The sequence below is a fragment of the Artemia franciscana genome, chromosome 16 (genome assembly GCF_032884065.1).
Source record: "Artemia franciscana chromosome 16, ASM3288406v1, whole genome shotgun sequence".
Taxonomy (NCBI): domain Eukaryota; kingdom Metazoa; phylum Arthropoda; class Branchiopoda; order Anostraca; family Artemiidae; genus Artemia; species Artemia franciscana.
In genome coordinates this window covers 22,605,005-22,623,684 of record NC_088878.1, presented here as the reverse complement: position 1 = coordinate 22,623,684, position 18,680 = coordinate 22,605,005, and the positions used below count along the sequence as shown (strand labels likewise).

Sequence of the window (18,680 nt, the reverse complement as noted above, 5' to 3'; positions counted from 1 at the left end):
TGCCCTGAATTTTAACGTTAATACACATAGCCTTAGCAGTAGTAGTAGTAGTAGTAATAGTAGTAGAAGTAGTAGTATTATTAGTAGTTGCAATAGTTGTAGTAGCAGCAGTAACAGTAGTGGTAGCATGCACGTAAGGCCTTTTGGCTAGCCTACTCGATGCTTTAAAAGCTTTAACCTAATACCCTAAACTGCTCCTGATATATTGCTGACACGCCTTTCTGACAACATGAATGCACATAGTGCGTTTTTATTGAGTTCAACATCCTCCTGAATATCCCTTGAAAGTTTTATTTTATTAAGACGTTCTAGCCGGCGATTTCCCGGTGTCAACTTATTTGGTAGTTTACTTATGTTTCTCTCCACAAACATGAAATGAGAGGGATGCTACGTGCTTTCTTCGAAAACATCTTGATGCTCAAGGCCTCACTATTAATTTACCTAGTGGTGGATCTGCTAGTTGTTCATTTTCCTCTCTTGTTGAATCTTCAGCGAGGCAAACACTTGGCAATTAATTTGAAAAGACAATTCTCTATTCGTTTTTAGTCTATGTTCTCTGGTAGATCAGCGCATTACCTCTGTATCCAGTCGTCTTTGTTTAACAGCCGTTTGAAAATCTCTATGAAGAATACTATGCTAATGATAGAGAGCGTATCGTAAACTGCAAAAATTTATAGTAAGCACATCATCCATTATGTAGGTTTCCATGGCACTATTTTAGCCTAACTTTTTCCAAATTTAAAGGTTCTTTTGCCATGAAGTCAAAAGGTTTTGTTGTGTAGGCCGCGTGCAGTCTCTAACGAAAATCCCCTTTAAGTGCAATCTCTAATGAACAAGCAATGCAGTCGGACAACGCATGAACAAAGATGTTTATTAGGTAATCTTTGCTTGATAGGAAACGTTTTTTTTTTGTACTTGTATGAAATACCCCCTACCTAATATTGTTTAAATATGTTTCTCTGACTCTCAATCCTAATGAAACATACCAAAGTAAGATTAAAATATAATGTTCTAGAAACAAATTTGGGCTATATATTCGCACATTAGGAAATTGGGGATAAAGTATAGCGGGTCTGTTTCTCTGACGCTCAATTCTAATGAAATATAAAAAAAGTGAATATATAATACTTTATTAACCAAATTATGGAAACTACAGAGGTACTTTACCCCCACCCACCTCTCCCCACTGCGCAAATATATAGCTCAAATTTGTTTGTCAAGAAAAACCAGCGAAAAAAAAACTGGTTATAGTTAGGTTCTACTTAGATGAAGAATATTAGGTAGGGGGTATTTCATGCAACTACCGTTCGGGGTAACGACCTGTAAGTAAGGAGTGACGTGGCTCAATAGTAACCGAACTCTAATAAACGGAAGTTCGATGTCAATAGAAATATAAAAATAAATTGGGTTATTAAGCTGATTAAACAAAAAAACAAGTTTTTTTAACTGCAAGTAAGGAGCGACATTAAAACTTAAAACGAACAGAAATTATTCCGTATATGAAAGATGTTGTCCCCTCCTCATCGCCCTGCTCTTTACGCTAAAGTTTGACTCTGTCACAACTCTTTTTTTTTAAACAATTAAAAAACTTTAGCGTAAAGAGCGAGGCGTTGAGGAGGGGACAAGTTTTGACTAACTAAGTGACAGGTTTTGACTAACAGAATGGCTATTTCAAAATTTTGATCCAGTGACTCTGGGGAAAAATATGTGTGGGGCAGGGGGCCTAGGTTCCATCAATTTTTTTGGTCACTTAAAAAGGGCACTAGAACTTTTAATTTTCATTAGAATGATCCCTCTCGCGACATTCTAGGGCCACTGGGCCAATACGATCACCCCGGGAAAAAAAAACAAAATGTCTTCTGGGAAAAAATACAAAATTCCATATTTTCGTAGATAGGAGCTTGAAACTTCTGGAGTAGGGTTCTCTGATACGCTGAATCTGATGGTGTGATTTTCGTTAAATATTCTATGACTTTTAGGGGGTGTTTCCCCTATTTTCTAAAATAAGGCAAATTTTTGCAGACTCGTAAATTTTGATGGGTAAGACCAAAAATGATGAAACTTACATATTTAAAATCAGCATAAAAATGCGATTCTTTTGATGTAATTATTGACACCAAAATTCCGTTTTTTAGAGTTTTGGTTGCTATTGAGCCGGGTCGCTCCTTACTACAGTTCTTTACCATGAACTGTTTGATTCCCAATATGTATGATTCACTAAGCTTGGTGTTGCCTATAAAAGGCTAGGAGACTGAGAAAATTTGCCTGATTTTCGAAAAAGAGGGGGATACACACCTTTAAGGTCAAATAATCTTAAATGTGGAAAATGTGGAATTCGTATTTTTTGCAAGAAAAATGATCACGGATGCGTGTTTATTTGATTTTTTTCCAGGATGATCGTATCGATCCTATGGTCTTATGACATTGGGAGAGGGCTCATTTAAAGGGAACTTAAAAGTTTTGGTGCTGTTTTTAAAGAACCAAAAGAATTTGAATGCAACTATCCCCTCTCCTATGGTCCCTTTTCCCCCAAAATCATTCGATAGAAATTTTAAAGTACCTATTTTGTTCAGCAAAGTTGAAAGGTCCCAATGCTATGTCTTTGGAGACAGCATCACCCTTCACTGCCCCTGGGGATAGGTGCTTAAGTTGTAAAAAATTTGTCCATTGTTTACGTATAATATTTGTTATCGGGAGGTATAAAGAATTTTTTTTTTGGGGGGGAGGATTTTGTACTTGGTGTGGGTTTTCATGAAGATAATTTTCCATGGGTGAAAATTTATGGGGGTGAACTTTCCAGGGAAAATTTTATAGAAGTCTAATAGACTTTCTCTTTGCCAACTCAACTTTGCAATTGAAGATGTTGCGGAGCAATTGCCCGGGGAAAATTTAGAGCGTGTTTGAATTTCCGGGGAAAAATTACCACGGAAGGGGGGATTTACGGAGTGATCGCAAAATGATTTCATTATTTAAATAAAAGTATCCTTGGGGGTATTTTTTCACACTAAATCGCCTGCAAGAAACTTGCGGGGGGAAGGGGGGATGTTCAACGAGGAATTGTCCGGATAGAATTTTACCGGGGCGGGCTATATATTACGCGGGAGCAACTTTCCCGTGTGGGGAGGGAATTTTTCATGTAGGTTGAGCTAGATATAACGGTATTATTTGAAAAAGATCATAAATTAAATTAAAAAGACAAGTTTTTTCAATTGAAAGTAAGGAGCAACATTAAAACCCACAACGAATAGAAATTACTCCGTGTAAAAAGGGGTTGCCCCCCTTCTCAATACCTTGCTCTTTACACTAAAGTTCAATTGTTTGTCCAAATTTTTTAAGAGCGACTTCTGAAATACAAGGGCCGTTTAGTTAGAATAGGAAGCTTTTTTAAAAGTGCTAAAAACTTTAGCGTAAAGAGCAAGGTATTAAGGAGAGAAAAATCACTGTCCACTCAGACTAAAAATGTCTAAAAAGTAAGCTTTTACACTAACTTGATATGATTGATATTGTTTATACCCCAATGTAATCACTTCATTTACACAGCTGTTAATTAGTTTCTATAATTTGTGTGGATGAAATGCTTCCTAATTGCCCTATTTAAATTTCAGGATCAAGTGGGCAACTTTTAAATTGGCACGAAAGAATAGTTGGTATTTGTGGAGTCGGGTCAGTTGTCAGAGTCATGACCGATAAGCTTAGTGTGTGATACTTTTTTCAGTTTCTTTATTTTAATTGTTCGTTTGGGATATCCTTTTCATCTTTTATGATGTTCGTTAAAGCTTTCTTGTAATGATAACAATTGTTTTTAATTATTATAAGAACTTGCATAATGTTTTTGGATTTTCCTTTTTAGCTATAATATTAAAAAGTCTTCTCCTTTTTCTTCTTTTTTTTATTATCAGAAGATGAAACTTGACGAAGAGTGATTTTCCTGTAAAAGATGGCATTAGCGGGATTTTAGCACAAGAGAGAATTTAGCAATCGAATATTTCGATAATGGATTTCGAATTTTATTAGTTTTGTTTGTTCATGTGTGTTTTATTAGTTTTTGTTTGTAAAGAGTTGCAAGAGTGTGTCGGTTAAAGCCCAATTTCACAGTAATTATGGATGTATGCGCAGTGGCAATTTTACGAGAAATGTGGCTTATCAGAAGTTGTCGAGCGTGAGACAGAGTTGACCCGATTGGGAGGCCAAGATAGGTAATACTTTCAAATGGTTGAACTATAGAGGGATTCTTATTCTAATCAAATAATTGGTAAATGGATTTAGATTTTTATTACTTTTGTTTGTTCAACAGAATAGTTCTTACATTGTGAGTATCTTCGTCACCATAAAGTTGAAGTTCCTTCCTAAAGAGTTGCAAGAATGTGTCGGTTAAAGCCCAATTTCACAGTAATTATGGATGTATGCGCAGTGGCAATTTTACGAGAAGTGTGGCTTATCAGAAGTTGTCGAGCGTGAGACAGAGTTGACCCGATTGGGAGGCCAAGATAGGTAATACTTTCAACTGGTTGAACTATAGAGGGATTCTTATTCTAATCAAATAATTGGTAAATGGATTTAGATTTTATTAATTTTGTTTGTTCAACAGAATAGTTCTTACACTGTAAGTATCTTCGTCACCATAAAGTTGAAGTTCCTTCCTAAAGAGTTGCAAGAATGTGTCGGTTAAAGCCCAATTTCACAGTAATTATGGATGTATGCGCAGTGGCAATTTTACGAGAAGTGTGGCTTATCAGAAGTTGTCGAGCGTGAGACAGAGTTGACCCGATTGGGAGGCCAAGATAGGTAATACTTTCAACTGGTTGAACTATAGAGGGATTCTTGTTCTAATCAAATAATTAGTAAATGGATTTAGATTTTTATTACTTTTGTTTGTTCAACAGAATAGCTCTTACACCGTGAGTATCTTCGTCACCATAAAGTTGAAGTTCCTTCCTAAAGAGTTGCAAGAATGTGTCGGTTAAAGCCCAATTTCGCAGTAATTATGGATGTATACGCAGTGGCAATTTTATGAGAAATATGGCTTATCAGAAGTTGTCGGATTTGAGAAAGAGTAATCCGATTGGAAGGCCAAGATAGGTAATACTTTCAACTGGTTGAACTATAGAGGGATGAGAGTCAGCAATAAATAATTTCTGAGACCACGCTGGCTAATCATGACAAAACATAAAATTGCAAAGAAGAGAGAAAAGAGGGCAATAACATTCAGTAAAAAGCAGAAGAAAAAATTAGACTAATATGTCGTTTAAGACCTCCGCTCAACCGTCGTCAGTGCAGAATAATAAAAAGAAATGCAGATAAAAGTTCAAAGCACAATATAAAAACTAAACCTCTAAATAAACACTGAAACTACAATAAGGACCCTTTTGAAGCAACGATTATAGGGTTGTCCTTGTTTTTCTCTTCCTTGCGATTTTCGTTTTGTCAGAGTCAGAGATGGGACGGGGTTGCTTTCACACCAGTTGAAAACGTGGAACTGACACCTCCCAGTGTGAAATTGAAGTCCAAGGCAGGCTGTATGTTAATTATGTGTTCCTCGCCTTTATTCTAAGTAAATTTTCCAAATAGCAAAGGCAAGGCGGCGAAAGTAATGACTTAAAGTACAATTGGTGTATAGTAATACCTCTGCTGGTGCTTCAGATCTTGCACCAACCAAAAACAAATAATCGTAGGCAGCGTTACTTGCGCTGCTTAAGTAAAGAACGATGTTGGCAAAATGTTTCATTTATTTTTGGTGTTAGATCAAGGCACTTCGTATAGAGGGGGCTGTCGTAAAGACGTGAAAAAGGGCTCATTGGATGGGAAATTGAGAGGGCTAGTGCCCTGTTTAGTATGTCGAAGGTGATTGGAGGGCAAATAGCCCGGCATGCAAATCATTTTCCCCAAACACATCCAATAAACATTTTGAGATAGTCGTTTTGTTCAGCGTAGTTAAAAGGTCCGGAAATTATGTGTAAGGATGACAACCGCTCCCACAGCTTTCAGAGCAAAGGTTGTAAGTTATGCCGTGGGGGCAGATAAGGTTTTTATAGAAACGGGGGTCGTATAAACTTCGGAGGGGCCTTATTAAACTGGTAATCAAAAGCTCTAGTGCCCTTTTTAGGAGTCAAAGTGATAAGAGGGCAGCTAACCGCGCCCCTCCCCCAAAAAAGGTCCTTATTTTCTCGAAATGTATCCAATAGAAATTTTGAGATAGGCACTTTGTTCAAAATAGTCCAAAGATCATATAAAAAGGCTTTTGGGGTTGAAACAAGCTCCCAGTGTCTTGGGGTAAGGGTTTTAAGTTATGCCCCGTGAGCTTTTAAGGCGTTATGGAAGGGATGGTTGTATAAGCTTTAGTGGATGCTCATTGGGTTGAAAATCGGAAGTTCTAGTTCCCTTTAAGAGTCAAAAGTGATTGAGGGCAATTAGCCCCCCCCCCGACTACCCTGCTTTTCATGAAAGGCATCTGATTGAAATTAAGAGTTATCTGTTTTGTTCAAAATGATCCAAAGAACAAACGACAATGCCTCCAGGGTTGAGACAAACCCTCGGAGTTATAGGGCAAGGGTTGTAAGTTATACCCTCGGGGCATATAAGGTTTTTTATGGAATTTGTGGTCGTGTCGAATGGGGATCATTTAATTTGAAATTGGAAGTTAAAGTTCCCCTTTTTAAGACTCGAGATTGATTTGGGAACAGCTAGCACACCCCCCTCCGCACCCATCACTTCTCCAAACACATCCAATCAAAATTTTGAGATTGCAATTTTGTTTAGCGTAGTTAAAGGGTCTGAAAAGGATGTCTTCGAGAATGACAACCCTCCTCCCCCCCCCGCAGCTTTCAGGTCAAGGGTTGTAAGCTATGTCCTCGGGGTATATAAGTGTTTTTATAGAAAAAGGGGTCATATATATTTTGGAGGGGGCTCATTGGGTTGGTAATCAGAAGTTCTATTGACATTTAAGAGTCAAATTGATTAGAGGGTAGCTACCCGCCACCTCACCCCAACACATAGAGTTTTCCTGAAATGCATCCAATATAAATTTTTACATGCCCATAATTTCCCCAAACACATCAAATCAAGATTTGGAGATAGCCTTTTTGTTCAGGGCAGTTGAAAGGTCCAGAAATTATTTAGGAAGTTGACAAATCTCCACACCCCCCCGCCCCCACAACCCTCAGGGTGAAGGTTCTAAGTCATGCACTGGGGGCAAATAAGGTTTTTATAGAAAGGGTGATCGTATAAAATTCAGAGTGGGCTTATTGGACTGGTAATTTAAAGCTCTAGTGCCCTCTTTTTAGGAGTCAAAGTGATAAGAGGGTCGTATTTGCTATCCTGTCCCCCTCCAAAAAAAAACAGGTCGTATTTTCCCGAAATGCATCTAACAGAAATTTTGAGATGGACATTTTATTTCAGAATAGTCCAAAGATCATATAACAAAGGTTTTGGGGTTGATACAAACCACCAGAGCCAGGGGATAAGGGCTGTAAATTTTGTCCTGGGGACATTTAAGGTTTTTATGGAAGGGATGGTTGCATAAACTTTCAAGGTAGCTAATTTGGTTGAAAGTTGGAAGTTTTAGTTCCTTTTTAAGAGCCAAAAGTGATGGAGGTCAACTAGCCCCCTCCTTCCCCGCTACTCTTTTCGCCAAACGCATCTGATTGAAATTATGAGAAAGTTTTTTGTTCAAAATAGTCCAAAGAGCATATAACAATGCTTCCAGGGTTGACACAAAGCCCTGGGGCAAGAGCTTTAAGTTACACCGTGGGGACATATAAGGGTTTTATGGAATGGGTGGTCATATAAACTCCAGATGGTGCTCATTTGGTTTGAAATTAGAAGCTATAGGGTCCTTTTTAAAAGTCAAAAGTGACTTACGCGCAACCAACCCCCCTCCCACACCCTTCATTCCCCAAAAAGAAAATCCTAACAAAGACTTAAGACATCTATTTTTCTCAGTATTCTTAATCTACCCCCCCCCCCCCCCCCCCAGGTCCTCAACGCAAGGGCTGTAAGTTAAGCAATCTGTCCACTGTTCACATACAGTTAATTTAATTAGAAAAGGTATGCGTGTTTGACTTCTACTTTTCCAAAATACGAAGGGCGTTAAGGTGAGTCTTACAGATAATGTTGAGGGGAGTGTTGAACTAAATCAAAACATGTTACGTGAATATGGATTGCCAGAAGGGCGTAACTCCGGAATTACTGAGTATGTTAATCTGGAACTTTCAGGAAATAATAAGGAAGATGATCAATTGACCAAAAAGGCAATATTTGCACGCTACTACCACTAAAACTTACCACCGCTTCTACTTCTACCACAGCTACTACTACCACTGCAATCACTAAAACTGCTTCTGATGTGAGTACTACTAAGGCTGATGATTTTGAAATAAAAATCTGAGGAAACATTGGGGAAATTTGAACTAAATCAAAGCATTCTATGTGCATAGAGATTGCTGATACGAGGAGGGGTGTCAGCAATATTTTTTGGAATAGCTTATCGGATCAAAAGGAAAGTTTAGGGGCATCATGGGTGTTCAGATGACCAAAGGTAGCATTTATATGGTATTATAGTCACTATTACTACTAATTCAGCCCTATTGACGCTACTATGTAACTAGACCTCCGTTGCCTGTGCAACGGGAAGTGTTGCAGCAACTGTGCCCTGTTCCTTAGGGCACAGTTGCGGAGCAACACATGCAACTGTGCCCTACGGGACACAGTTGCTATTTCCGGGAAATCTGAAAGAGATACGGAAATAACGTCTTGTAGTTTTCTGCTTAACTTCTGATGGTCTAAAGTAGGAAAATATAAAACAAACCAAATTCACCAAAAAATTTAAATTGCCCCGAGGGCATGACAAAACTTCCAAATAGAAAAACCCAAAGAAGGAATTTTATTTCGGAGAAACTATTGTAAGCTCCAGTTGTTAGGAGATCGAGACCTGTCGAACCGCGTTGGAAAAAAAATTCTAGCTGGTCCAGAACAGAAGTTACCTCTAGAACGTCGAAACTTCGGAAATCATTTCTTAGAGAACGAAGCAACTTGGTATATAGAACACTTCACTTCTTCTCGCATACTTTTCATAGCACTACTCGATAAAAATATAAGAAACATCAAAATCGAAAATTTGAGAAAATTCCAAAAAAAATCGGAACGAGATGGACTTTTCCGGAATTATTTCCGGGAAATCTGTAAGAGCTACGGAATTTTGTGCTCCGGTTCTCGAAGAGACAAATGAAAGTTCTACATGAGTTCAGCATAACTGTATTTCTAACAAGTTTATTTCCGAAGCTAGGGTCGTCTTAACTTGACGCCAAACATCGAACGCACAGTTTCTAAGAAAAAAACCGTTTTATTTTTTTTTATGGAAAACTGTTAGAAATTTTAGGAACTTCTCTGGAACTTTTTTACTCTGTTTCACGTTTCCCTTCCCTCTGAAAAATCTCAAATTTTTAACTCTTACCACTTCGGAGCTACAGGTCGCTGATCACGATGAAAAAAAAAAAAAAAAAAAAAAAACTACGAAAGCAGTAGTGTTGCTCCGCAACACAATTAAGACTGGGAATAAGTGAATAATTTTATGTAACGAGAAGATCGACCATGATAGCTTCACTTACCTAGGTAGAATTATTAATAAAGACGGTGGGTCAAGTAGAGATGTTAAAAGTAGAATAGCCAAGGCCCAGGGTGCTTTTTTACTGTTGAAATAAGTTTGGAAGAATGGGAAGATGAATGTTTGAACCAAGATATGAATATTGGAAGCTACAGTGGTTAAGTATGGTTCTGAAGTGTGGGTGCTCCTAAAGACGGAGGATGATTAGCTTTATGTTTTCCAGAGAAATTGCCTTAGGATTGTTTTTGGTACCTGACTGACTGACCGTATCTCAAACAGTAAGCAGCACGAAAGATGTGCGTCAATTCTACTTGCAAGGACTATAATGAGAGAAAGGGCGAGATGGCTAGGACACAATATGTGGATGAAGGATGACAGATTGCCAAAGATAGTCCTTATCAGCCAACCGCCTAGAGTCAAATGAAAAGCAGGTCGTCTCCGAATAGGGTGGATAGGTGTCATAAGAAGAATTTCAGGGAAATGGAAACTTCTTGGTAGGATGTAAAGAGGGAGGCTTAAAATAGATTGGCATAGAGGTTGAGAGTGTATAGCTGTATTGGCCTCAGGCGGCTTGTTGCTTTAGCAAGTTATTAGAGGTAGCAGCAGTAGTATTTTAAGCAATGTGATTTTAATTTTTCCTATCATATCAACCGTGTAACTGCAAAATAAAACAAGACTAGTCTAGATTTAAAAATAAGAGCTGTCCAAAATAACACCGATGTCCCTCCCCTGTCAACCTTTTAAAAGCCTCGAGTGTTATTTGCTTTTATTGAAAAGGAAAATCACGATCATAATGAAAATTACAGGAAAGAAAAACACATTTTTAGAGTATTGTCATCTATGATTTTCAATTTCATTTTAATATGTTTAAAGCTCATTTTTCAGGACTTTTTTTTTTAATAAAATTTTTATTTTATTTTAAGTTTTTAAAAATCTGGGGCCCCCGATTATTTTTTTTTTCGGTAGGATCTTCTTGGTCGGATAACTTGAAGGTTTAAGTCTTAAATTGCTCCAGAAAAAAAAGTTTTCTGTCCCTTTTTCTAGGACCCAGCATTTCTTTTAATTTTTTCTCGTGCATTGGGGCTTTCATGGCCCAGGGGCTTAAGGATATTAATTTTGTGCGGATTAAAAATGTTTCTGGTCATTTTGGAGCTCCATTACCAAGGGGACTGTCCCCCAAATTAATTTGTTTTTTTTAGATTAGGTCCTCTCGGCCCGGGGGTTTGCGGCTGGAAGTTTCAAAGTAGTCAGGAACGATAAAAATGAGGTCCATTTCCAGGCCCCCTAGCACACTCTTTTCTCAAAAAAGATGCATGGTCTCCTTAGTCCAAGCAATGGTCCTTGAAGGTTTAAAGATAATTACGAAAATCGGCTTTTTATGGACTGCAATTTTGAGGGAGCCAGTGCCTTAAACTAATAATTTCTTGGCTATTAGAGTCCACTTGGCTAGGGAGTTACGGTTTGTCCAGTAAAACTTTTATTGACTTTACCTTATGGGAGGAGGGAGTCAATATTTTTGTTTTGTTTTCTTGATCCAAGGACTTTAGGATATAAATGTTGAGCTGATCATACAAAAGTTTTGACTCTTTTTCAGGCCCCTTTTTGGGGAGACCGTGTCACCAAAATATTTTTTTCATATTAGGCTCCTCTTAGCTCAAGGATTCGTGCCCACAAGTTTCATAATGATCAAAAACAACAAGGTTTCTGGCCCTTTCCAAGCTCTATAGTTCCCTCCCCCTCTCAAGCAGAATTTGTTTGTCACTTAACTCAGCCAGCAGAGGTGAACCTATGGTTACAGGTTGGAGGGATATAGAATTTGGCGAGAAAACAATCCAGTGTGCCGACAAACGTAGAAAAACAAGTTAAACTAAGACGTCCAAAGTTCAAAGGCGTTGGTACTGCGTCCCCCACTCCACACTTAGCTCTACCCTCTGCAATGCAGCGGTCTCCGAAAGTTTCAAGCCCTTTTTATAAAATTGACCGTAATTTTTAAGGGGACCCATGCCTAAAAACTAAAGTTCTTCTTGAAAAAAAAAGGTGTCCACTTGGCCAGAGACGTGCGGTTTTGAGTTTCAAGGCACTTAGTGCGATTTATCAGCCCGTTGAAGGGCTCTGTTGTCAGAAGAATCAATATTTATTTTCTTGTTTTTTTTTGCGAATTGGAGTCTGTCTGACCCAAGTACTTCCAAATACAAGTGTCAAGCCAATAAAAAGTAAGATTGGCTCTATTTTGTCGAAATCCGTCTTCTCAATCTTAAAGTGTTTTTAGTGTATGAGGATTCCCTTGACCCAGGAACGAATATGTGCAAGTTCCAACCTGGTTGGAGAAAATTGTTTGAGCTTTTCTTTTTTTTTGGGGGGGGGGGGAAGAATGACATTCGTCTCTTTTTCGTGCATCAGGGCTCCTTAGATCGAAATTGTAAAAGATATAGTATTTGAGCCTATCATACGGTATAGTTTTCGGTCCCCATTTTGTTGGGAACCGTACGATCAATTTTTTTGCGGTAAGTTCTTCTTGCCCCAAAGATTTGCGGCCGTAAGTTTGAAACTGCTCAAACACTACAGGTTTTCTGGTCTTTTGCAGAGCCCACTGACAGTCTTATCTCCCTAACAAAAAGTTTGGTCTCCTTGTCCCAGGTGGCGACTCTTGAAAGGGTCAAGCATAGTTTATTTCTTCCAACATTTTTAGGTCCTATAGTTGGGGAGCCCAGGCCCTAACTTAAATTATTCTCGGTCTATTTTTGGGGGACCCAGTTTTCTAGTCAGTTTTTTTTTTGTGCATTGACGCCCCAGTGTCCCAATTACTTCAGGAAGTAATTTCAAGCGAGTAGGAACAATATTTTAGCCCTTTTTGAGGCACACATGACTGCAAATCAAAATTCCTATTTTACGTCAGGATTCCCTTGGCCCAGAGACTTACTGTTTAAGTTTCAAGCCTTTCAAAAGTACACACGATGATTTTGGCTCTTTTGTCACTCCCCGTTTTCGAGGGATCCAGTATTTTTCCTATTTTTCATTCTGCCCTTGAGTCCCATCAGCTCAGGGACTTAGAGCCAATAGAGAAAAAAAAGTTTCTCGGCTCATTGTTGGGGGCCTGTAACTCCGATCAATTTTGTTTTTGTACATTAGGCTCTCTTGGACAAAGAACTTTAAAGCTGTTAGTTTCAAAATGATCTGGGGAAGAAAATTTTTCACCAATTTACAGTCCCTCATATCACCCTCTTATGTCTTCCACAAAAGATTTGATCCTCTTGGTCCAGGAAATGATTTTTGAAAAACTTGGGTCAATCGCTGCTCAATATTAAACATGCTCCCCTCTTCTTTTTCCACCATAAAACCTATCTGTAAATAATTGACAATTTGCATTATTTACGGCCTTTGTCCCAGTTGCTGTGAGGATTATGTCTTCTGTTCTCTGGAGCCTTTTTTTATTGGAATTTTTCGACTATTCTGACCAAAATAGCTATCTTAATACCTTGGATGCTTTCGGTTTTTTTTTTTGGGGGGGGGGGGGGGCGGGCTTTAGGAGAGGGACAGAAAAATGGGCACGGGAGGTTGACTGGCTATTTAACAATGCTAGAGTCTTAAAAAGGGCCCTAGAACAATCAGTTTCCAATCGAATAATTCCCCTTCTAAGTTTCTACAGTAGTAAGTTGCTGCATAAAAAGCAAAAGACAATGAAAAAATGTATTGAAGACACATAAAACTTCATGCGGCAACACTAGAGTGTTACCTCTGACACACTGATAAAAAAAAACTCATGTTGATTTTATTTTAGCGCCAAGTTAGACAAAGTTTTTTTTGTATTTAAGAGGGATAAAATCGAATGAAAATTCACTTAAAACAACGATGTCTTACTTACGGAAGTAAAAAGTGATGTTGAAACCTTAAAGCGAACTAAAATTATTGCTCCGCATATTACGCAAGATATTTCTACAAAAGCAGCTCAAATAAATTGACAAGGGATGTTTTCCAGTATTTATAGAATTCTGAAAAATAACACTTCAATGACAACTGAGCTTGCTTAGTTTTTTTTTTTGAGAATTATAGTTGTGTAAATAAAATTTTTAATACCAGATGCAGTGGACGACTATTGCGAGCCTCAAAAATTCCTATTTATTTCCGGCAGGCTGCTCGTAGAATTTCTGCTCCTAAGAGAACATCCTACTTTTTGCGTTGGTTTTTTTTCCAATGAACGGCGAATAGCGAGGATAACTGAGGTCCTACCATTTCTTTTTCGGCTGTTACTACCTTCTATGTAGATTAACCCGTGTATGAAAATATTAGTATTTTAGTTATGCCCGACCCATACTGTAGTTACACTTACGGATGAAATCAAAATTATGTATGACTACAGCGCTAATACTGTCTCCTTGCAAGAATTTGGAGAGTTGAGTTCTGTTCAAACTTCAAGCTTAATCTTTATGACTGACTAGTCCCAGTAAAAAGAAATTTTTAGTACGCAGGACGTAAAAGTATGCACTACAAGCTGCCATGGATTCCAGTGAACTAAAATACAAGAAACAAATTCTAATAGCTTTCATCAATCTAATAGTTTTCATTTTAAAGATGGCCCTACAAACATGAAACTTCATTTGGATAGGGACCATGCTACATTCAAAACAATTTTCAGGCCAACTTCTTGTCGTCTAAATTTTCCACTTCTTCGATACAAATGTGACGTTGGAATCAAGAAAAATAATCCTTGCTTTTTTTTCAATAGGTGAGGCTTGAAAATTATCCAAGATGTTACAACTAACACGTGGCAAGAAAAGCGAGGGCTCTGACCTATTCTGTATTATGCTGAACTTGGATTGTGAGGGAGCTTAGATTGCCTGAATAAGCAACCCTTTTGACGCTGAAGAACACTTAAAGCTTCTTCGTGAAGATAATTAGCAATAGTAAAAGTTATCACTGACAGGTTATATCATAAAAATGTCCTCAATTGTCCCAAAGATTATGTTGTAATTTTGTAAAAGAAATGGTAAAGCACATACCTTTAAAATTAGAGCCCCGCACAAGCACTGCCTTAGCAAAGAACCCTATCCCTTCCCTATATTTTTTTTTTTACCACTTCAGGTGTGGTGGCAGAAAATTGTGAGGGGGCTCGCTCGGTCGCAAATTTGAAAGTTTTAGTTCCCATTTTTTAGGTGGAAACTGACTGCAAGACAATGAGCCCTTCCCCTCGTGGGGCCTTTTTTTCGTACCCTAGCCAACCATGGTTCTATATATGATCAAAGTTTTTAGTTTACCATTTTGTCCAGAATAATCTGATAGGTATGCCTCCGGGGCTGACATAACCCTCACAGTCCTAGGAGATATTTCCCTAAATTACGAACATTGCCCATTATTCGCCTATAGATTTAGTAGAAAAGGCGGGCATGTTTTGTCTTTGTTGTATGATCAGCTTAAACCATCTTAGAGCTCCTCCGATAGGCCAAGATTTCCCAGACTACCCCAAAGACTTACTCATGCAACAAAAACATACCTATATAGATAAAAAACGTTATGCGGATCTGAGTTTTAGAAATAAGTTATCTGTAATTCCTTGGGAACGGATCGACTCAAAACTACCAAAGAGCACTTAGGCGGGGGAGGGGGGCAATAGGACGACAAATTTAAAATAAAAGAATGGGAAAGAGGTACATCAGAACAGAATATGTGTATCTAGGTTTTCAAAATTGCATATCTGAAATATCTTGATGACGCCCAGGGGAATGAAGTCTTTTCTGGTGGTTTCGTGGTGGAGGTAGGTGAGTTTTTTTAAATACGTTGTCTTCAATACACCGGGAATGGCTTGAGTAACCGGGTCAAAACTTCCAAATAGTGCTGGGAAGGCAAGAAGACCTCGAATTTTAAGTAGGAGAAGAGGGCAAAGGTAAATCAGAACAGGTCATGTATAGCTGTATGATCAAAATAGCATATCTGCAATATCAATGTGACGGCCTTCGGAATGGAGTTGAAACTTTCAGGTAGTGTTGTGTTGGGCATAGGTACCATTTTTGGGGGGATGGAGGGGGTTTCAAATTCTCAGTCTCCTATTGATCTATTCGAAATTGCATTGTAAGCTCCTATGGGACTTGGAATTTTACTGTTAAGTAGCAGGGTAAATCAAACGACACCCTGTGTTGTAAGATTGTCAAAGCAGCGTATGTGCAATATCTTGTCCATGCTTGGGAAGTTAAAGTGGAAACTTACGAGGAGTTTAGAGGGGGACGTAGAGCTTGTATTTTGTCTCAGAGAAGCAGGCAGAGGAACGGAGCCTAAATATTTCTTGTCTATAATTCACATAAAAGCTGTGACACACATAAATCCTTGTTGGACTTGATTCATTTTGCCTCAACCCCTCTCTTATCTTGACGTTCTTCTGCCAAAGAGGGTCAAATACTCCAAGTTTAAGATTAGTTGGTTATCTTAAGTTGGTCCACTCATTTAGTGATGCGTGTCAAACCTACCGAAAACAAAGCGCTTTATAGAGTGGACAGGAAAGGTCAGCCTTAATTGCAACAAGCACCTCTAGATGGTTCAGTACCTATACCCAATGACTACTTAGTACAATTTTAACTTATATATGTCAATGTGAACTCTGATGCTGCACAATATTCTGCTTTGCTTTGTAATTGTTACATTTTCTTCTTCTCGAAGTTGTCGACTAAAAAAAGTGTAAAAAGTTGTTTGTTCTCCCCTGAAATTATGAAACTACTAAACACATCGATTCGTTTGGGGACAAATTTTATGGCATACAACGCTGATATTACGGTGTAAGAGTACTCTAAAAGGGACCTATAAAGTTAGGATTTCCATAGTAAAGCAAAATTTCTAAAAAAGAAATCGTTTATTTTTCAACGTCTTAAATCAAAATCAAAATCACTCACTGATTTACGATATGAATTGTCAAACTAATGGATCAATCACGTTTGAATTATAATAGCTCAATGCACGGTATTTTTTGTACAGATGCTTCAACGCCACGAAGAACTGTCATTAATGCAATAAACGTAACGATAAAATAACAAGAAAAGAAGGTTATATTAAAAGCAAGAAATAAAAATGTCTCTTAAAGAATCACTTAGCTGCTGGCTAAATAAGCATACTGCAAATAAATTGGTAGCAAAATTAAACAGTTCCATATTATTCGTAACAGTCCTGAATATTTTAAAAGCTTCTGTTTCATTAATGCTACTGTCAGTTTTGAGGACTGACAACACCCCTGCTGGAAAGGTTGTGATTAAGAACCAGATACTTAAAATCAGGCAGCTTGCCATAAGTCTTGAGTCTTCACTTGAAAGCCCAGATGTCTCTGTTAACTTCGTTGTACTGTTAACCACTGAGCTACTTCTCCTAAGCTCTTGTCTTTTTCTTATCACTTTTGAATATCTAATTAAAATGGCGGTATTTAATATCACCATAAATGTTCCTGGCAAAAATCTGGCCAAAACTTGTGATACAATCGAATATATTTGCCACATTGTGCTCTCTGTGACATCACTGTTTTCAACAACTTGCCACTCACAACCCACTTTACAACTAACAATCGTTGATGCCAAGCTTTCTAAGAAATTTGTGGAAATGGCGATAATTACACTAAGTAAAATTGAAATGTATGCCACTTTGCGTTTATGAACTTTGCGGAATAGAATTGGGTGGCAAACTGAAATGTATCGTTCAATTGTTAGCCACAGAACGGCATATATTGAAAGAGTTATAGAAAAGTTAGTGACTGTGAATTCAAGATAAGCTTCATAAAAAGCTTCTGGATACACTCTGCAGTGCTCACTCCAAAAGTGTTGTATAAGAGGGGTTGCTGTAATCATTACACATAAATTAGAATACCCCAGAGTGTATAAATAAGTGAGGGTGGCACCTGATATTTGTGATCGATAGATAATTACTAGGGATAGAACATTGAAAATAAAACCGATGATTATAATTATATTTGAAATAATTGCGTAGGATATAAAATTCACTTGGTCAACCTCTGTTTCTAAAACGCATGTTTCGTTCATTATTTTTTCATACAATTGAATTAAGTGATTTAGTTCACTTGTGTCCTTTGGGTATCCAATAGTGATCATTTTCAGTCACATATCCAATTTCACAAGCATAAGAAACTATTCATACATACTTCTTATCGTGCAACTTGTAAAGAATTAGAGTTATGACTTAAATTTATTTGATTGCGTCAGCTCTGATAAGAAAACACAAGACTGATTAAGATTAAGTCTTGAGTTGAAATAATTTAGAACGTGACGGATGACGTGACCAGAAATATTTTATAGAAAGATAAGAACATGGGAGAAATGCTTAAATAAAATTTGGTAATTTGTGAATTTTAATGTGCCACCAGTCATCCATGGACATTTTTGGGATTACAAGCGTTTGACATCTAAAACTTCGATCCGATAAAAATCAAAATGCTACGATCATTTCTTTTCATTACCAATGGGAAACTTGCAGAACTTACAACCCTTGCCATGGGGGATGTGGGACGCTAAGTCCACTCTGGAGGCATAGTTATTTGACCCTTGGACCAATTTGAACAACATGACTCTCGAAAGTTGTGTGTATGTATTTGTAAAAAAAGGGCTTGGGAGGGGGGCTGGTTTCCTCCGATGACTTTCAGTCTTAAAAAGGGCACTATAACTTTCATTTTCCAATTGAGAGAGCCGCCTCTGAAGCTTTTATGATTGCTAGTGGCGTAAGAAGTACCTCTGGAAAAAATAGGAATATTTTGAAGCCTTGTTGCTCTTAACTATAGGCAGCGCTAGAGCGTTTCCTCTGCTACAAAATGGACTAAAGTATATCTAAGCATATAAGTATATCTATAAAAATAAATCTACTATTTAATTGTCAAAAATATTTTTCTAATTATTTTTCTAATGCCTACTTTTATGGATATTCATATGAAGTTGCAAAGCTGAATGGAAATCAGTTGTTTTAAATCTATCTGACAATGAAAGAAAAAAAAATTGTCCAGATTATGTACTTTAAATAACTGCTGTACTTTTTTTGTTTTTGTATTTTCAGTGATTTTGGGTTTATCATTGGTTTGTTCAGTATTTAAATTTATTTTCTATGACCA

The 18,680-nt window shown here is 37.7% G+C and overlaps 2 protein-coding genes across 2 annotated transcripts in view; one reads left to right on the top strand and one right to left on the bottom strand.

Annotated features, from left to right (window-relative positions):
* Positions 1–3,876, top strand: part of LOC136037234 (actin-related protein 2/3 complex subunit 5-C-like) — a 48,497-nt gene extending 44,621 nt beyond the window's left edge. The window contains exon 5 of the mRNA XM_065719845.1: positions 3,606–3,876. Within this exon, the coding sequence (XP_065575917.1) occupies positions 3,606–3,703 (98 nt within the window). The 3' untranslated portion in view covers positions 3,704–3,876. The remainder of the gene's footprint in view (positions 1–3,605) is intronic.
* Positions 3,877–16,629: 12,753 nt separating this feature from the next.
* Positions 16,630–17,673, bottom strand: LOC136036788 (probable G-protein coupled receptor AH9.1). The gene has a single exon (XM_065719115.1). The coding sequence runs from the start codon at positions 17,671–17,673 to the stop codon at positions 16,630–16,632; it is 1,044 nt and encodes a 347-aa protein (XP_065575187.1).
* Positions 17,674–18,680: the final 1,007 nt, after the last annotated feature.

What these genes read in the sequence shown, in the direction of transcription:
- LOC136036788 (XM_065719115.1), bottom strand. Translation starts at nt 17,673, where the DNA reads ATGATCACTATTGGATACCCAAAGGACACAAGTGAACTAAATCACTTA.